This window comes from Penaeus monodon, chromosome 12, assembly GCF_015228065.2.
Source record: "Penaeus monodon isolate SGIC_2016 chromosome 12, NSTDA_Pmon_1, whole genome shotgun sequence".
Classification (NCBI taxonomy): Eukaryota; Metazoa; Arthropoda; class Malacostraca; order Decapoda; family Penaeidae; genus Penaeus; species Penaeus monodon.
This window is the reverse complement of record NC_051397.1, coordinates 10,716,309-10,733,808: the sequence shown is the minus strand read 5'-3', so window position 1 is coordinate 10,733,808 and position 17,500 is coordinate 10,716,309. Positions and strand designations below refer to the sequence as shown.

The 17,500-nt window shown below is 44.2% G+C and overlaps 1 protein-coding gene across 4 annotated transcripts in view; it reads left to right on the top strand.

Annotated features, from left to right (window-relative positions):
- LOC119579277 overlaps nt 1-17,500 on the top strand; it is a 94,299-nt gene that overhangs the window by 76,087 nt on the left and 712 nt on the right. For 2 of the 4 annotated variants that reach the window (XM_037927023.1, XM_037927022.1), the window contains exon 4: nt 10,782-11,258. In XM_037927023.1, coding sequence (XP_037782951.1) covers nt 11,079-11,258 — 180 coding nt within the window. In that variant the 5' untranslated portion in view covers nt 10,782-11,078. Of the gene's footprint in view, nt 1-1,060; nt 1,161-5,256; nt 5,504-10,781; nt 11,259-17,500 lie in introns of those variants that run through there. The other 2 variants (XM_037927025.1, XM_037927024.1) reach the window with 2 other exon arrangements.

The following is a 17,500-nucleotide window of genomic DNA, read 5'->3' as shown; positions in this document are numbered from 1 at the left end:
CAGTAAACACTTGTTCATAATGCAGGTAGAGAATAAGTTCATTTCGTCCCATAGTGGGAATTCTGATATAATTCAACCTAGAATTATTCGTGGCCACACTGTGGTTATATATCAATATAGCTGATATTTGAAGGCATGGAGGCCACACAGACTCAGTTATGAATACAGCGAGACAAAAGGAAAGTTAAAAATAATAATTGTTGGTGCTGGTGTTAGTGATAATATTAACAACCATTGTAATACTGTTAAAAAGACTGCGACTCTGTTGACCTTTCATTAATTATCCATGGCATGTTTATCCAGAAAATCACAGCACACATACTACAGAAGTACAGTACGGACAAGCAATAAATTATACACGACTGGGTCAACACCCCCCCCCCTATACCCCCACCAATACCCACCCCAGGTTACAAACCACATGTAAAAAATGTACATCTTGTAAAGTAAATACATAACGAACTGTCTAACCAATATAGTTATGCTTAGATTAACCCAAAACAACAATATGAAGTTTGAAATGACAGCAGATCGAACATTTAGTGAAGAATAAAAGAACGAGTAAGCGATAAGTTGCAGCTGGAGAAACTAGTCGGTGTCGGAGAGGTTGGCAGCCCTGACGCGTAGTAAGCGTAGTAAACAGAAAGCTTCTCCTGACTATCCGCTTGTCAGCTTACCTATTTCGTCTCCGTGGCCTGTCACAGCTAAGAGGTGAAGTATATCGGGGGACAAGATGTGGGGGATGCCTTTGAGTTTACCCATGATGAGCAGAATAGCACGAAAGTCGATGGAAACTTATTAAGCCACGACGACAACGACCTTCCGTTGGAGTTGCCGGAGGTCGCCACGTTGATAAGGAGTGACGGGACTAAATGTATTTTTTTTCCTGAACTTCTTTTCTTTTAGTATTGTTGCCTCGTGTTCTAGAGTTATGTAAAACGAATAATAATATTAATCTGACGTAGAATTCTAATCGTTCATATCGATTTACGCATGCATTTGAAAGTCGATTTTGGATTTCGTTGTCGAATTTGATTTAAGCATCGCAACTCGCCAACTTCCAGGTATCAGATAAAAGAGATAACGCTTCATATTCTTCATTTAAGACCCAGATTACATTCAAAATACTCCTCTCTTATTCGGTCGTTGCTGCTTTGTATGTGAGTAATATCGTGCTTATTGTTTTCAGTGGGTGTGTTGATATGGTAAAAGATAACGGGAAATATGGCATTTTATATTATGGTTTGTTTACTTATTTGTAGGATGTCAAATTTTATTTTGAATTATCGAATAGTTCATCACAAATTACCTATAACAAGATCGAGGTTGAGGGTTTAAATAGTAATAATCCAGAATAAGGTAAGTATTTTTATGTGATTTGAATAAGTAAACATGTAAGTGAAATAATATGTTAAGGGAAAACAACACTTTTTTTAATTAAACAAAAAATAAAACGCCTAAGTAACCGGCCCATCAAAGACCTGTTTGTCGGCAGCCTCCTGTAGATTCAATGGACTCCTAGAAGATTTATTTTCTCCGATAAATTAGACGAGTCATCCTTCAAAAGAAAAGAAAAACAAATACCTATGTATCCCACACAACAGCCCCCCGCCCCCCCCCCCTTCTCCCCGCCGTCATGCCTTCTGCTATAGTAGTTTTCCCTCGAAACTTTAATTGATAATGCTTGTCTGATACTAAAATGCGCTACAGAAGAGCTTAGTGGATTTTATGAAGTATTAACGTGATATATTCATCATTAAAGTTACTATGTTTTCTCAATGTTCTTAGTTCAAGTCTGGTATTATTATTGTTAGAAATTATAATAATTAGTAGTAGTGATAGTTGTAGCAGTATTGTTGAAGCCTGGTATTATTATTGTCAGAAATTGTAATTAGTAGTAGTGATAGTTGTAGCAGTATTGTTGTTGTTGTTGTTATTAGTGATATAATTATTGATATCATTGTTGTTGAAATTGTTATTGGTATTATTATTATTATTAGTGTTATTAATGTTATTGTTAATAATATTGTTTAATGTCATCGTTATTGTAATTGATATTGTTAGTAAAATTAATTTTAAGAAATAATAAGAATATAATAATAATGATAATTATCATTACTGTTAGTGTTTTATTATTGAAAATATTATTATTCATTTATTAATAATAATTATCATTATTTTTTAGATTATTATTATTATTATTAATATAATTGTGTGTGTGTGTGTGTGTGTGTGTGTGTGTGTGTGTGTGTGTGTGTGTTTATATGTATGTATGTAAAACCAGACGATGTCCCATACCCAGGAGAACGAACCCCCGCAAGGGGAATCAAGAGCGTTATCTAGCGAAATTTCGTGCTACCGGCAGTGCTTTCAGCTTTTTTTGTTTTGTTTTTTCCTCTCGCTAGATAAGCACACAAGTAGCAGGATGTTTGAGGGGGAAAATGGGCTCGTTGATGCAGCGATGAATAGACACAGAGGTATGAAAAATGACCAAGAAAATAGGGATGAAAAATGACCAAGGGATGAGGATTATTGATCCTTAGCCAATTAAGTAATGCATAGCGGTTGAGTTTTATGGAATGTTGATGTTATTGAAACTACGCGCGTATGCTCACGTCCGGACTCTCTCTCTCTATCTATCTAGTTTGCTATCATCTCTCTCTCTCTCTTATATATATATATATATATATATATATATATATATATATATATATATATATATATATATATAGAGAGAGAGAGAGGAGAGAGAGAGAGAGAGAGAGAGAGAGAGAGAGACCTACGTGTACAAAAAAACATAATTTCAAAGGTAAGATCTCCCTCACCTGTAAATTTATAAAAAAGAGTCAGCACTTATATAAATAACCTTCCTTTTTCAAAATGAACCATCATCATCCCACATGTATCTGCGTCAATGGAAGAGCTATATAAAGTTTCTTTGCATCTTTGGGTTTTGAACAAAATGTTACGGTATTTTTAGTAGTTCATTATTTCTTCGTTTCAGGCTCATTGTTCAAGCTCTGTAGAATGTGATTATGACATTTTTTTCTCCATTCAAAATATTTAGCCAGAGGTTATTAACGACTGACGCCCACGCTTCACACACTTCACACACACACACACACACACACACACACACACACACACACACACACACACACACACACACACACACACACACACACACACACACTATCAAAAAAATATAACTATACGTTACATATACAGGCTGTCTTGCTCACGCGTTCTGAAACTATTTTAAAAGATGCACATCCTGATACAAATCAAGTTTCGAATTCAGGAATTTTCACTTGTACAAAAACGTTAACGCAACAGAAGCTATATATTCGAAATATTTCTAAGACGAATGAATGTATAATTTTATTACTATTTTCATCATCATAATCAGTATCGTTTACAAGATTACTGTTTTTTTTCATTATCACAACTATCATCAATATCAATTATTATTTTCGGACGTGTTCATTTGCACACAAATACATATAAGCACACACATACACACTCGAACATCTCCTTGCGCATGTTTGTTTGGCGAACACTTAATGCAGGTAAATCTTTTAGAATTTAATGTGATTTGACGCAATAATGATACAAATAAGGTACTCTAGGCAGAAGTGTGCAGGGTAATAGGACGCCAGAGATAAAGAATCAAAGACGATGCACTGAAGAATTTCAGGGTGAAGTGTGATAGGCACTCACGGTTAAGGGTGTAATATGGTAGGAACACTAAGGGTGATGGCATGATTGAGGGAGAGGGTAAGAATCTAATCCAGCGCAGGGTTAGGATACATCGCGGAGGGTAAAAGTCGTCAAGAATGGTTGTGAGAGATTGCTTGCGTAGAGTAAAGAAAGGGAGAGTGAAGTGTGAGGCGAGGGCGAGGCGGAAAAGTGCGCGAGTATGAAAGCCTTATGAGCTTTGGAAGGGCGAGGCGAAAGTTGATAACGAAAGCTAAGGCAGGTGGTGAAGCCCATCGCCCTCCCGCTCCTACCCCTGCTCCTCTTCCTCCTTCTTCTCTTCTCTTTCTCTTCCTCTTCCTCATCCTCCTCTTTCTCCTCCGTCCCACCTGTATTCTCCTCCTTCTCCTCGTCCTGCCCCCCTCCTCCTCTGTCTCCTGCCCCCTCGCCCCCCTCGTCCCCCCCTCCTCTTACTCCTCCTCCTCCTCCTCCTCCTCCTCCTCCTCCTCCTCCTCCTGCCCCTCCCCCTCCCCACCCCCTCCCCTCCCCTCCCCCTCCCCCTCCCCCTCCCCCTCCCCCTCCCCCTCCCCCCTCCTCCTCCTCCTCCTCCACCCCTGGCCACCCATACCGCATGAAAAGTCTACGGGATATTTCCACCGTCTCTGAACTGAACAGTTTTTAATTTTGTTTCGTTTATAAGTTTTGAGTAAACGTTTTATGTAAAATCCCTTTTCTACGACGTCTAATTATTTATAGAAAACTCCTAATGTGATGAGACTCTGGAGTTATATTAAATTTGAAGATGATAAGTATTATTATTTTTTTATCGCGGGATTATTTAGTTGTATGTTATAAAATGTATTAATGAACCGTTCTTGCGAAAATGAATAAACTTCTAAAATGTGGGTTTCAAACTACAACCACGTGATTATAGCAGAGGATGTATGGGCGAGCGTTGTCACACGTACGGCCATGTATGGTCATGTTGGAACGTGTAGAGCTGAAATGGAGAAAATTCTAAGGTATTTATGTTCACTATCAGCTACATTTCGCTTATCAACTTCCCAAGATGACTCCCGATAAAAAAGGGACGTCGGAATCCGTTTCGTGTTTTTGGCTAAATTTGTGTAGTATTGAAGAGGGGCGATGCAATGGGCCAAGCTGAACACTCCTAAGTTTTGAAAAGCGACCGCGTGTGAAATGAACAATGGTACAGTCCGCCTCTGGAGAGCATGAGTTTACCCTCACGGTGTCTCCCTTGCAACTGTACTGCAAGTGAGTTCAGCCCGAGCTCTAGTGGCCAGGGCGCGCCATATGTTGCCAGAGAAAATAACTTGTTTCCGTAAAGTGAAAAGTAGCCTGACTGCACTAGTAGGAATGTCAGAATTACATTAGTAAATCTTGGGAATCCTCATTTCGACACTAGAGGGAGACGTCGAGATGACCTGTAGTAAATTGCAGCCCCCACTCTATGAATGAAGAAGCCCCGCCCCCAGAGCGGCGCGCGCATGTGACGTCATGCGCGAGTTAGGTTTAAATACATGCCAGAGACACAGCTCAAGTCACAACAAGCCTATTCGATAGTGAGTCTAGACAGCACTGAGGGAGGAATATTGTGAAGCCAAATTCTGAGTGGCTCACTGTGTTGTGTATTTAATGAAAAAGTATATTATAAGTGAAATCGTAGAAATGAGTGCCTATGACAATATGTGTGTTCGCGCCAACACATCTCTGGTTGCACATGTGTGTTCGAGAAATGTGTCTACCTCAAATTACAGAAACAAATCTTTGCTACGGAAATCTATTGGTAAGTACAGTTATATAATATTCTTAATATCAGATCACAATTTGCTTTTCATTTCGCAGTTCTAGGAATCGGTGCGATGTCTTGAAGTCACTCACTATTCATTTTAGGAAAACATGCTTCTTGCTCGGAAAACTCTCAGATTGTCTTGGTTTTTAGTGTTTTGATGTTGAAATGCATTAAATAAAGTGTATAATATGTATACATCTGTATACTTGCATGTATTTATGTATGTATGTATTTATGTATCCATATACTTGTCTACGTATACATGTATGTAAATTCATAAATACAAACAGGTATTTATCAGTAAATAATGATCGCAAAAGGAAGAGCATCGCATCAAAAAGCCAGCAAAAATCCATAAATCGAAGTGTGTGACGAAAGTCGAGTGTGCGATGTTGCCCATAAACGTTTCTCTGTGAGGGACAGGTATGAGCAAGGCGGAGTCAGGGCGGCCGGTACATACGTAGATAACAGACGTCTCATCTCAATCGCTTTCTTGCTGTAGTTAAGTGTCTGTGACATAGACTTGTTTATTTATGTCATTCATGTTTGTAGATGCATGGTGGATGACTCTGTTGTTATTGTCATATATACAAGTGACGTCTCAGCTACTGGCAGAGAAAAAAACACACAGGGATAGCACTTCCTTCCTGTACATTCTTGGAGATACACATGGCACAGGAAAACACTCATGCGGGGTTAACGTAATTGCGTTAGTCATGAAGAGCTCGATATTTAAATGAGATTTGGGTGTATATCTAAAGTAATTAAGCCATTAGATAAAACGGGAACACATAAGCGAAGGAGTTTAGGCAAGGAACGGAACAGCCTTCACGTGGAACGCGATTTGTTCCATCGCACACGACAATGTTCCACTACATTACCCTCTCACAGCTAATATTTCCTCGAAATTAAGTACTTGCAAACTCAGTTTTATACGTGTGACATAAAATAGAGAAGGAAAAGGCTTTCCTTTTTTATTTTCCACGAAGTTCTGCCTTGGAGATAAGGTGTGTGGAATTAAGCCACATCAGATTGTATATTTCGGGACGTCTTATCAATCAAACGTTTTAGTCTCTCTCTCTCTCTCTCTCTTCTCTCTCTCTCTCTCTCTCTCTCTCTCTCTCTCTCTCTCTCTCTCTCTCTCTCTCTCTCTCTCTCTCTCTCGTCTCGCGAGGAGGTCGATATGCAGGCCAGAGCCCAGAGATTAATGACATGTGCCGAAGATGAAATGAGATGACAAAGATCGGTGAAACGCCCTTGCATTGTGCTCGTTAGTTAGAATGAGAGAGAGAGAGAGAGAGAGAGAGAGAAAGAGAAAGAGAAAATCCTCTGGCCCGTCAGAAACGTCCCCATGTAGATACCAGACTTAAACACTGATGGGAGAAAACTGTGCAGGACACGTAATTTGTCTTAAGTGGAGAGACGCTTTTGAACGTCTATCTAGAGTCTCCGAGCGGGCATGCTGGACTGGAGAGAAAAATGGGGTTGTATGTGCGTGTATGTCTTGTATGTACATATTTAAAGCGCGTAGGCGTTTTGTACGCGAAAATAATGGCCAAACTTAACGCATGGTCTCCAGTAGTCTGTAATAATAACCTGTATCAAAATTCTTGATTGACAGACTCTAACGTAGTTATTATACTCACAGAGTAACCTTTTTTACTTTTTTTAATCTTTCCCTTTTTTATGCCCGACCCTCCATTGTAGCTTTTGCGGCCCATATATTTAACATTTTTAGTCAAGGTGACCTGCCTGACTGGTGTTCTGGTGTATGCATGGTGTCGGAGAGGAACGGGGGACGAGACAACACACATACACAAGGTGGTACTTCTGACCGCTGTCTGACGCAATTACGTTCTCATTATCTCATGCCTTGCGCGGTTATATCATCTCTCAGTGTGGGCATTGCGGTCGAGGGTGAGTGCGGTGGCGCTCTTCATGCCTAATTGTGTGCATTGGTATCGGAGTGATTGTTGCAAATTGTTATTACGGGTTTGGAAGAGGACAAAGGATGTTTGTGTGCATTTTGGTGGTTAGCTGAGAGAGAGAGAGAGAGAGAGAGAGAGAGAGAGAGAGAGAGAGAGAGAGAGAGAGAGAGAGAGAGAGAGAGAGAGAGACACACACACACACACACACACACACACACACACACACACACACACACACACACACACACACACACACACACACACACACAAACCATCGTCCACCCTTCAAAAGCAAAACCGAAAAATGCGCGCAAGTATAAGTGATCAACACACCAGATATAATTCCATCAGGGATCAGAGTTTTATTATCTGGGAATGCGCTCGTTAAAACCACCCAATTTCCTCTCGCGGCCAATAATTCAAACAGTTCACCCTTCAATTTCGAGCGTCCATCGCCCCATTGTGATAGGGTCCGGCCTCCGCTGCGAAAACCCACGTGATTTCGAGTCGGAAATGCACCGCCAATGCATAAATTACTTAAGGAGATAATGTAGACCAGATGACGCAATCGGGTTTCAGAAGGAACAGTGGTGTTATGTTGAGGGGAACCCGGTGAGCATCCAACCCCCCCCCCCCGCCCCCGCCTCCACTCCACCCCACCCCACCCCACTCCACCCCACCCCACCCCACCCCACCCCACCCCACTCCGCCCGTCCCAACTCATCTCCCGGCTGACCCCGCCCACCCACCTCTTCTCCTGTCCCCCTTCCCTCCCCCATCTCCCGTCTCTCGCTATCCTCCTCCTCTCCCTTCCACCCCCCTCCTCCTCTTCTCCTCTCCTCTCGGCTCGCACTATGACCGAAAAAATACTATGAGCGTGTGGATGTGTGCGTGCGTTTGTGCGTTTTCTTTTATCTCTATTTCTCCTATCATCTGCAACATCACGGATATATATATATATATATATATATATATATATATATATATATATATATATTATATATATGTATATATATATATATATATATATATATATATATATATATATATATATATATATATATATATATATATATATATATGCTGAATATAGTATATACAATATGTTCGTATTATATATTGTAATATATGTACACGTATATCAACTCGCACTAACACACATTAAGCGTAAGAGCTAATATGCAAAATACCCACACAGACACACACACATATACGCACGTACACACGCGCGGGCACATTCTTCCAGACAGCAAATGAGCGAGAGCGTGTCGGAAGGGCACTCAAGGGTAAGGCGCTGTTAGAGAAGGGTAGAAGGGCAAAGGAGGGCATCTGGGCATTTCTGGCATTACCGGTCACCAAGTCGGAACAGAGTGGGAGGAATTTCGCGGCCGCAGGAGTCTGTTTGCCCTCTTCTCACGCCGCGCTGTGAGGATGTGTACGTGCGTGTGTGAATGCGAGTGCGTGTGTGTCTGTGAATGCGTGTTCGTGTGTCTGTGAATGCGTGTTCGTGTGTGTCTGTGAATGCGTGTTCGTGTGTGTCTGTGAATGCGTGTGCGTGTGTCTGTGAATGCGTGTGCGTGTGCGTGTGTGTCTGTGTCTGTGAATGCGTCTACATAGGTTTGCATGTAGTTGTGTGTATGCGTGCGTACGTGTGTGTTTGCATGCATGTTTGTGTTTTGTATGCTTATGTTTATGCGTGTGTTTGCGTGCACGTCTGCTTGCGCGTGTATGCATGTAAGACAAAGAAGATTCATGTAACACTGATAATTATTCCTCATACAGCACGTGCGCTCATCTTCCTAAGCATAGTATAGCTGCAAACCTCAAAAGTGCAACTTAAATGCCCATAATAAAAAGAAATTAGTCATGAAGGCTTCCTGTAACAGCTCGGACGGTCAGACCCCAATACTCTAAGTTCGGGACAGCTTAAACTGATGTTTCGAGCCAAGATAACTTATAACTCCGCTCTGACTCATTCTTGGTACCGTCTGCCACGCTACCTTCCCGTGGGATCTTGCACTCTGCTGCTGTCTGTCTGTTTATTCACTTTGATTTGATTTTGCCTTCATATTTCTTTCTTCTTCTTCTGTGTTTTCTTCTTCTTCTTCTTCTTCTTCTTCTTCTTCTTTTCTACTTCTTCTTTTTCTTCTTATCTTCTTCTTCTTCTTCTTTTCTTCCTCTTCTTCTTTTCCTCCTCCTCCTCTTTCTCCTCTTCCTACTTTTCTTCTAATCCTTTCTTCCTCTTTTCCTTCCTTTTCTTCCTCTGTCTCTCTCCTTCATTTTGATATTGATTTAGTGATTTGCTCTTCAAGATGATTTATAAACGTTGCTATCGTTGCTTTCATATGCTGCTTCCAACGTTTACCAACAAGCAACACACTGTTTTTCGAGGTCTAAGGAAAGTGGATTAACAACTGCCACCACTTTTTGTTCACATTAGTCTCCGTGCGTGTATTTGTTCGTGTTGTTTGTGTTTGTGTTGCGTGTGTATGTGCGCGCCCGTGTACGAGCGAGCGTGATCGAGGGTACCCAGATCGATGTACGAGTACTCGTGTGAATGTGTACGAGCGCCTATGTCTATCTGATTGTGTGCCTGCCTCCGTGTGTGCGTACGCGCGTGTGTGTGTATGTGTGTGTGTGTGTGTGTGTATGTACGTGTGTGTGTCACAGCAGAAGTGTTAGTGGTAGGCAGGGTCACAGCTTCCAAGAAAGAATGATTCACCCACACGCTGTCCCGTCCCGCACACGCCACACATACACATGCACGCACACACACTCCCCGCGCGTACACACACACTCCTGGTGCCTGGTGACATGTGTGGATTCGACCCTGGATACACGTATTTATCTATTTCTTGTTCGTTGTCGCGATAGTGTGATTCGTTCCATAATTTGCCTTTTCGTTGTCTTGTGTAAGATGGATTTTTTTCTATTTTACGCCATTTATTGATCGGATGTCCTGGCCTTTGAATAATTCCAGTTTGATTGAGGATCTGAAGGTGTCTTGCCTCGCCTGCGCATTTCAGTGTTGTAGTTAGATTTATTTTATACGTAGCTGACATATATGTTATTATGATAACACATAAAAAATCTGTAAAGCTTCCTACTGTTGAGTACTTTTATTTCTTTTTATAAACAAGTGGAAAGGGACGCTTAAGCCAGACATTACTTTGTTATCCGTAGCATATATAATCTGGCGACCAGTAATAATAAAGGCGGATTTCGCCCCCCCACCCTCGAGGGCGCTCCACCTGCATCTGTTATTACAGTAGTGTACTGATACCGTTTCCAGCGAGACAAACATCGTCCCGAAAGCAAAGGACTAAAGCAACCTTGTCTTGCAGGTTGGGCTCGAGTGTGCCTCCTATTGCTGCTTGTGGTGAGTCCAGTATCAGCCAACCCCGTCAGAAGCAGAAGGACCTCACACCACAGAGCGTCAGCAGAAGCAGCAGCAGCAGCGGCAGCGGCGGCAGCAGAAGCAGCAGCAGAATCCGCAGACACTGCCCTGGGGGTGGAGCTCTTGCTTGAAGTGCAGAAAGCCGTAGAACAGTCTTCCCAGCACACCCTAAGATCCGCGGACGAGCAGCTCCTCCAGTTCTTAGGGAAACAGCAGAAGTAGGAGCAGCAGCAGACAAGCTACGATGGAGGACCAACCTGACGACGCGGGAAGCAGCAGGTCCCGCCGCTCCACCGCCCACTGGTCGAAGCCATGCACTAACCTGATGCATGTCTCCAGCAACACTCAGCAAACGCTCAGCTATGAGATACTCCTTGCGGTGGCCAAGGCGATCAGCTACATGGGCCAGTTCAAGAACAACTTTGTAAGTAGACGCACAGATCTCACTATCAGTCCTATCAGTCAGTCATCAATCTTCTTAAATTTTTGGAATTGCTTTGAGATGGCAGTATTTTCAAATTGATCATTTGCGATACAGGGAGAGTAATCACTATCCTTAATGAGTTGCTAATGAGACGTTGACCGTCGTAAGCACATCTTGGCCCTCACAGCCGTCCCCATCCGGAAGTATAGCGCAGATATCTCGATCAGCGTGACTCATCCCGCGGTCGGAAATGTGATAACACTTGATATCGGCGGCCCCGTGTCTTGTTGTCCTGTCTGAGACGCAGAGATAGCGGCTCGCTCGGCCACTGCCACAGCTTTTCAACGGGTTATCGGGGCAGCTGGGAAAATAGATTTATCAGTACACGCTGAGACAAGCAGAACCCATAGGCAAAAGGGCACTCGCGCACGCGCGCACACACGCACACGCCAGAACACGTTGCCTTTCCGTTCAGCGTGTAACGGTGACGACGCCGAGAGTCCGTCTAAAGTATTTCTGTGTTGTACTAATGATAAGATAAACATGCGTTCTCTGCATGCCGTCGCGATAAGGGATTCTTCTTTAGCACACGTTATGTACAAATTTAGGATGCCTCGGTAGGTGTGAAATGATATGGCCCGAGATTTGAATGTAGTGGGAAGTCATAGGAAGTAAGTAATGCGTTCTCCCTATTTCCATATATATGTAATTTAGTCCTATGTTACTTTTCATTCACAATTATTCATCCTTATTCCAGACGAGTCACTCCCTTCTATCTCTTTTATATTCGTTCTATATCTGTCTATAGATTTTCTTGCATTTTTATTTAACGAATGCTAGTTTAAGTGTAAATGCTTTCAATCACGAGGTAGGTTCAGAAATAAGAACAAAATAAATCCGAAATTCCCCAACCATTATTTTCAAAAAGCTTACCAAACCTTAGCCCAAAGCTACAGCTGTTTCCCTAAAGATAAGACCTCCACATGATGGAAAAGAATTAGGCGTAAAATACGGCCTTTCTTAGAACTATCGAATATTCATAGTCCCATTTCACTTGGTTCATTGCCGTGCCCAGTTCTCTTTTATTCATATATTTGAGAACATCTTTTGTTGTTATCTTCTCCTTTCTTTGAGTGGGGGGAGGGGGCGTTATGTATGGATAAGTTAGTGATATCTTGTGTATGTTTATGGCTTTAGGAAGAAATATCGTATAGGAAAAAAAATTCTTCTCTCTTTCTCTGTCTATCTATCTGTCTTTCTGTCTATCCTATCTATGTATCTATCTCTCTTCTCTTCTCTCTATCTTCTCTCTCTCTTTCTTCCTCTTTTCTTCCCACTCTTTCGTCAGTTCTCTCTCCCTCTCTTCCCCCACACTCACACCCTCAACGCTTAGTCATGAATTGAACACTTTTGGTCACGTAAAAATCCTATAGTTTACTCCAGGTGAATCACAGGAAGCTTAAGATACAAATGGCCGCGCAAACTAAGATAGATATATATATGTCAAGAAATTTAGCAAATAATGATAAGCAGGTGAGATGAAAACTTCCGAACCAAATTCTACCTCTATTCTTATCGCTGTCTCACATTTATTAGCCTCTCCTTCATCCTAAAAAAATGTAACCCTAAAGTTCATTCGTGATAACGCAGAATTTTCGAGAATCTTGCGTACCTTATGTCACTTTCTAAAATTGAATTCAACTAATCAGGTACGTCATATAAAAAATTGCGTCATCCTTACGTCACAGAAACGGTGAGCCAATCAAGTCCCCGAATTGCCGAAGTGGGAGGGGCTAAGACCAGGTGTAGACATAGGTGAGGAATGTAAACAATGCTGTGATGTCATCGTTCTGTCGATGTTTATACGGTTATCAGATGACATTTCCAGCCGGATAAATGATTAGACAGCGATGAGAGAACAGGATGATAGATAATAACCATGTTATTCAACGGTAGAGCCGACGTAATCAGTGTTTCGAGCGCCATAATGGGACTTTAACCCAAGCAAATTGCCGGCTGTACGGGTTGCGAATGAAGCTGTGAAAAGTGTGTTTCCTTCCTGAGGGAAATTCTCCTTTCCGTCTTCTTCCCATCCGAGGTTGTGTCCCGTGATCCCTAATGAGAAAATATTCGCCAGTTTTAAGAATTCAATTAATCTAAGGGAAAAAAACCAGTTGACCTAGGGGTACATAAGGTGTACATAACTAAAAGAATCCGGATTAGCCCCATAGAGCACAAAATTCGTCACTGCTATGTTCTTCCTCCCCCCCCCCCCCCCCGCGCCCTTTCCCACCCCCTCCGCATGCCATAAGCTGGAGAGTTTCCGGAGATTGTGGTCCGGCCGCTTCCCTCTCCCCTCCCCCCGTGGCTCTCCTCCTGTGGGTCCCCAGCAGCGTTACTGGTCCCAGGCTCTACCACGCCTCCTTATTTCTTTTTGTCTCGCTCTCTCTCTCTCTCTCTCTGCTTCTTTCGCTTTCGAAAAGTTCCTTCTTCTCGAGCTGTTTTCTTGGGAGGAACGCTCCTTGTGCGCTTGCTCGCCTTCCGCTAGCTTGTGGACCTGCTGTAAGCGTACGCGACTGTCGGTTATATGATGTGCGAATGTCTATAATTACATAGCTATTGTATAGAATTCGTTTCGGCATGTTTATATACAATATATCCTACTGTTTCCGGAGGGCGAGAGAATCCGTGAGTTATGACGTCATGCGGCCGCCGAGGCGGATATACCTCTCGCCAAGCGAAAGTCGGCCGTCAGGTGTCACGCCATAAGGTCGGGGTTTCCTCTGGCCGCAGAAATGAGTCACGTGACCGCGAGGCGAGAAAAGCTTTCGAGATTCTCAGAAACAGCAGAGAAGAACGTAGAATTTACTTTTTTTTGATACGATGATGAATCAAAAACGACAAGAGGTGAGACTGGAGAGCGCAGGTATCAGGATTCGCGAAGGAAGAGGAGGAGGAGGCGGCGGGGGCGCGAGGCCCTCGAGGGTCCCGCGCACTCGTGGCCGCGCTCGCCTGTTGGCCGAGCTGACAACGGTGTAACCACACTCGCACATGGGAATTCCCAATATTTTTACTGTATCCCTATAACAGGCGCGATATGTACAGTTCCCTCAAAGCACTGCAATGTTGACTCGGCGAAAACAAGGACGCGCTTGATTTCTTGATTTCCCCTCTTCGTGTGTAATTTTAGTGAGGGTGATCGACCAAGGTGGAAGGTTCAGAAGGTGTCATACTTGAGGGTTTAGGTCAGCATGAGGAGCGTGAGAGTAGCGTGAGGTCCGTCTGGGGAAGGGAAGGGCAAGGCGAGGACGAGGGGAGTGTGAGAGTGAGGGCAGGGAAAGGAGAAACAAAGGTAGGGAGAGAAAGGAAAGAGGGAAGGGAGGGAAAATAGGAGGGAACGGGAGGGAAGGTGGGTGGGTCTTTGCTGTAGCGCCATCATGTCACGGACCAATAGACGCCCACTTTGGAAAATCCCGACGAAGGTGATCTTTATACGTCATCTTACCCACTCACGGACGCCCCTTCGCCAGGCACCGCGTCGGCGTGACACAGCAAGCAGGCGAGCTCCTCTGGAAGTCCTGCTGCGAGGTCCTTAACCCCCCACCCACCGACCATCCCCACCCCCTTCCCTCTCTCCCTCCTTCCTTCCCTCCCACAGGAAAGGCCTCCCGTACACCGTTAACGGGAAAAGGAGGACGCGATCTTGCGAGTGTCATGTTGGGTTGGTGACAGACAGACGCTCACGACCGGAAGTTGCTTACAGAGCCGGGGAATTTCCGAAGCGATCATTGTTGCATCACCGGACCAACGTCGACCGGCAGACCTGGCTCCACACGCCTCTCTGTACACACACGCACACGCAAACACTCGTTCGTTTACTCATTAACTCACTCGCACACTCCCACACACTCACACACTAGCTCGCTCACTAACTCACACACACACTTACACACTCATGGCCCAGCCTGTGTTTTCGCCGCCGCTAACACACGCGTGCGAATCACTTTTGCAAATAACACGCGGTTGAGTTTATCTTAACCATTACCGCCTGCAGTGCAAAGTTTGCCACCCATACCTCCGTCTCCGAGCATCTCTAATGGCACTGATGGATGAGAGGGCCGAGTCATATGCAAATGAGGTATTTGTTTTAGTTAACATATTATTAAACGGCGAGAATACATTATCCTCTGACAATGCACACTCGCTACCAAACCGCGGATCGCCTGGCAGATATTTCATTGCCTGTTCATCACTGCTATTCGAGATCCTAAACTCTTCATCCCGAGTGCTGTCTTGAAGTCGCGAAGGCACAATCTTGAGGAGTGGGCACGCCTCCCCAGCACGCACCCTGTCTTCGTGCCCATTACCGAGTCTTCTTCCTAGATCTCCCAAAAACCTGTTTTTTATTTTTGGATCGGACCTTTCGTAATCTAAGTAACATAGATCTGTTGCTATGGAATACCCAACGCTCGTGCTGGTAATAGAGGCGGGGGGAATCTCCTCGTGTTAAGAAAGAATTTTTTCTTACGTTCTTTCGTGTGTTTTTTTTTTTCTGTCGCTGAAAATCTAGGGGATATTTTCGCCACGCTTGAGTCCCAAAGGAGGTTGCGCTGGTGGGGGATTGGCGGGGTGGGGGTAGGGAGTAGGGGGTATGCACCGGGGGAAAGAGGGAGGGAAGGGACGGCGGTGAAGACTCGCTCACCTCTGCCCTCTTATCAAGTACCACGCGCCCTCAGCTCATGCCGAAATTATCTTAACTGATAATGAACGTAGGTCTTGTGAGTGAACCCGGCCTTTTTTAATGCGTTCAAGGTGAAGAACGGGACATTTTGCCTGATCCGTTTTTGCTGTTTGCACTCGTTTTTATGATGTTTAATTTCATAACTACGCACCTTGTTACTAAAAATGCATTGAATAAGAGAAAAACAATATTCTTGTAATCCTGTCACCAATAAATGTAAAAAAAAAACTTGACGTCAGATTTGTGCATTATGACAACTTCGTCTTGCCCTGACCTTTAGGGCATGGGCCATATGCCCTTGGACGTGCGTGAGGCCTTGCTCGCCATATGGCAAGAAATTGCCATGGGGACTCACGCCTGCACGACAGAGAGGGAGAGGGGAGGGGGGCTCGGGGGGAACTCGTTTTGACAGAAAGGGTAGTTTACATGACAAGTTGTGACAGATGGAGTTGTCATATGGTCTTGCCCTGCCACCTGTGTGCGCGTGCATGTCTCTGTGTGCGTGTACGTCCGTCCGTGCTTGCTTACATGTACATGTGCGTGCGAGTGCGTGCGTGCGTTGGCAAGGAACCGCAGGAGCGGGCGAAGGATCCGCGCGGCGACGGAGCTCCTCGCTTGACCAAAACAGCGGCGAGTCGGCCACGTGATGATGCGACCTGTTGCCCTGCCCCCGTGCCCGGCGGCGGCGGCGGCTCGCCTGGCATGTGACCCATCTGCCGCAGCCGCTGCCGCGCCGCAGGCTGCCTCCCGCGCTCCCAGACGCGCTCTCTCCTTTAATCCAGTGGAGGTTTTCTCGGTGATCTCTCAGGTAGAGTACGAAGAACGGGGAACGGGAAAGAAAAGGGAAGCGGTAAAATTAGTGGAGGAGGAGGAGGAGGAGGAGAAGCGGTCGCGGAGAGAGAAAAGGAGAGAACTGTAAAGGGAAAAAAGGAGGGAAGAAGGAGGCAAGGGTAAGGGGGAAAAAAGAGTTAGGGAAGGAAGGAAGGGGGGAAGGCACGCGAGTGGCAGAAAGCGTCTCCCATTCTCTGGTTCCCGCGGCGTGTCGTCTGTATGAGCCCAGGATCGCATTTCCCGTCGTAGGTGGGACGGAGAGCTCATATGCCCGGCGAGATTGCTTGTCGGAGCTGACTTGTTGCTTCACTCAATACCTCGCCTTCTTAAAAATTCAATCGTCTTTTTTCACATTTCTATTAAGTTTCAGGATAATTCTTTAGCTTTGTGGTACGTGGCTTGAAGTTGATTTGCTCGTTTATTTATATATCTATATCGTTCTTCCGTGGTATTGTGATCCCCGGTCGTCGAAAATAGTTTGTGATTGCGAAATGTATAGGTGGGACTCGATTACGAAACGGATATGCGTGACATAAGTAATGGGATTTCTTGTCCTCTCGGAGTATTGTGTTAAGATCATCCAATTACCATTATGTTAAGCTATTCTGATCGTTCAAAGAGTAATATAATGCTCTCCCTGTATTTTGCAAATGGCTGCCTTTGAGAAATC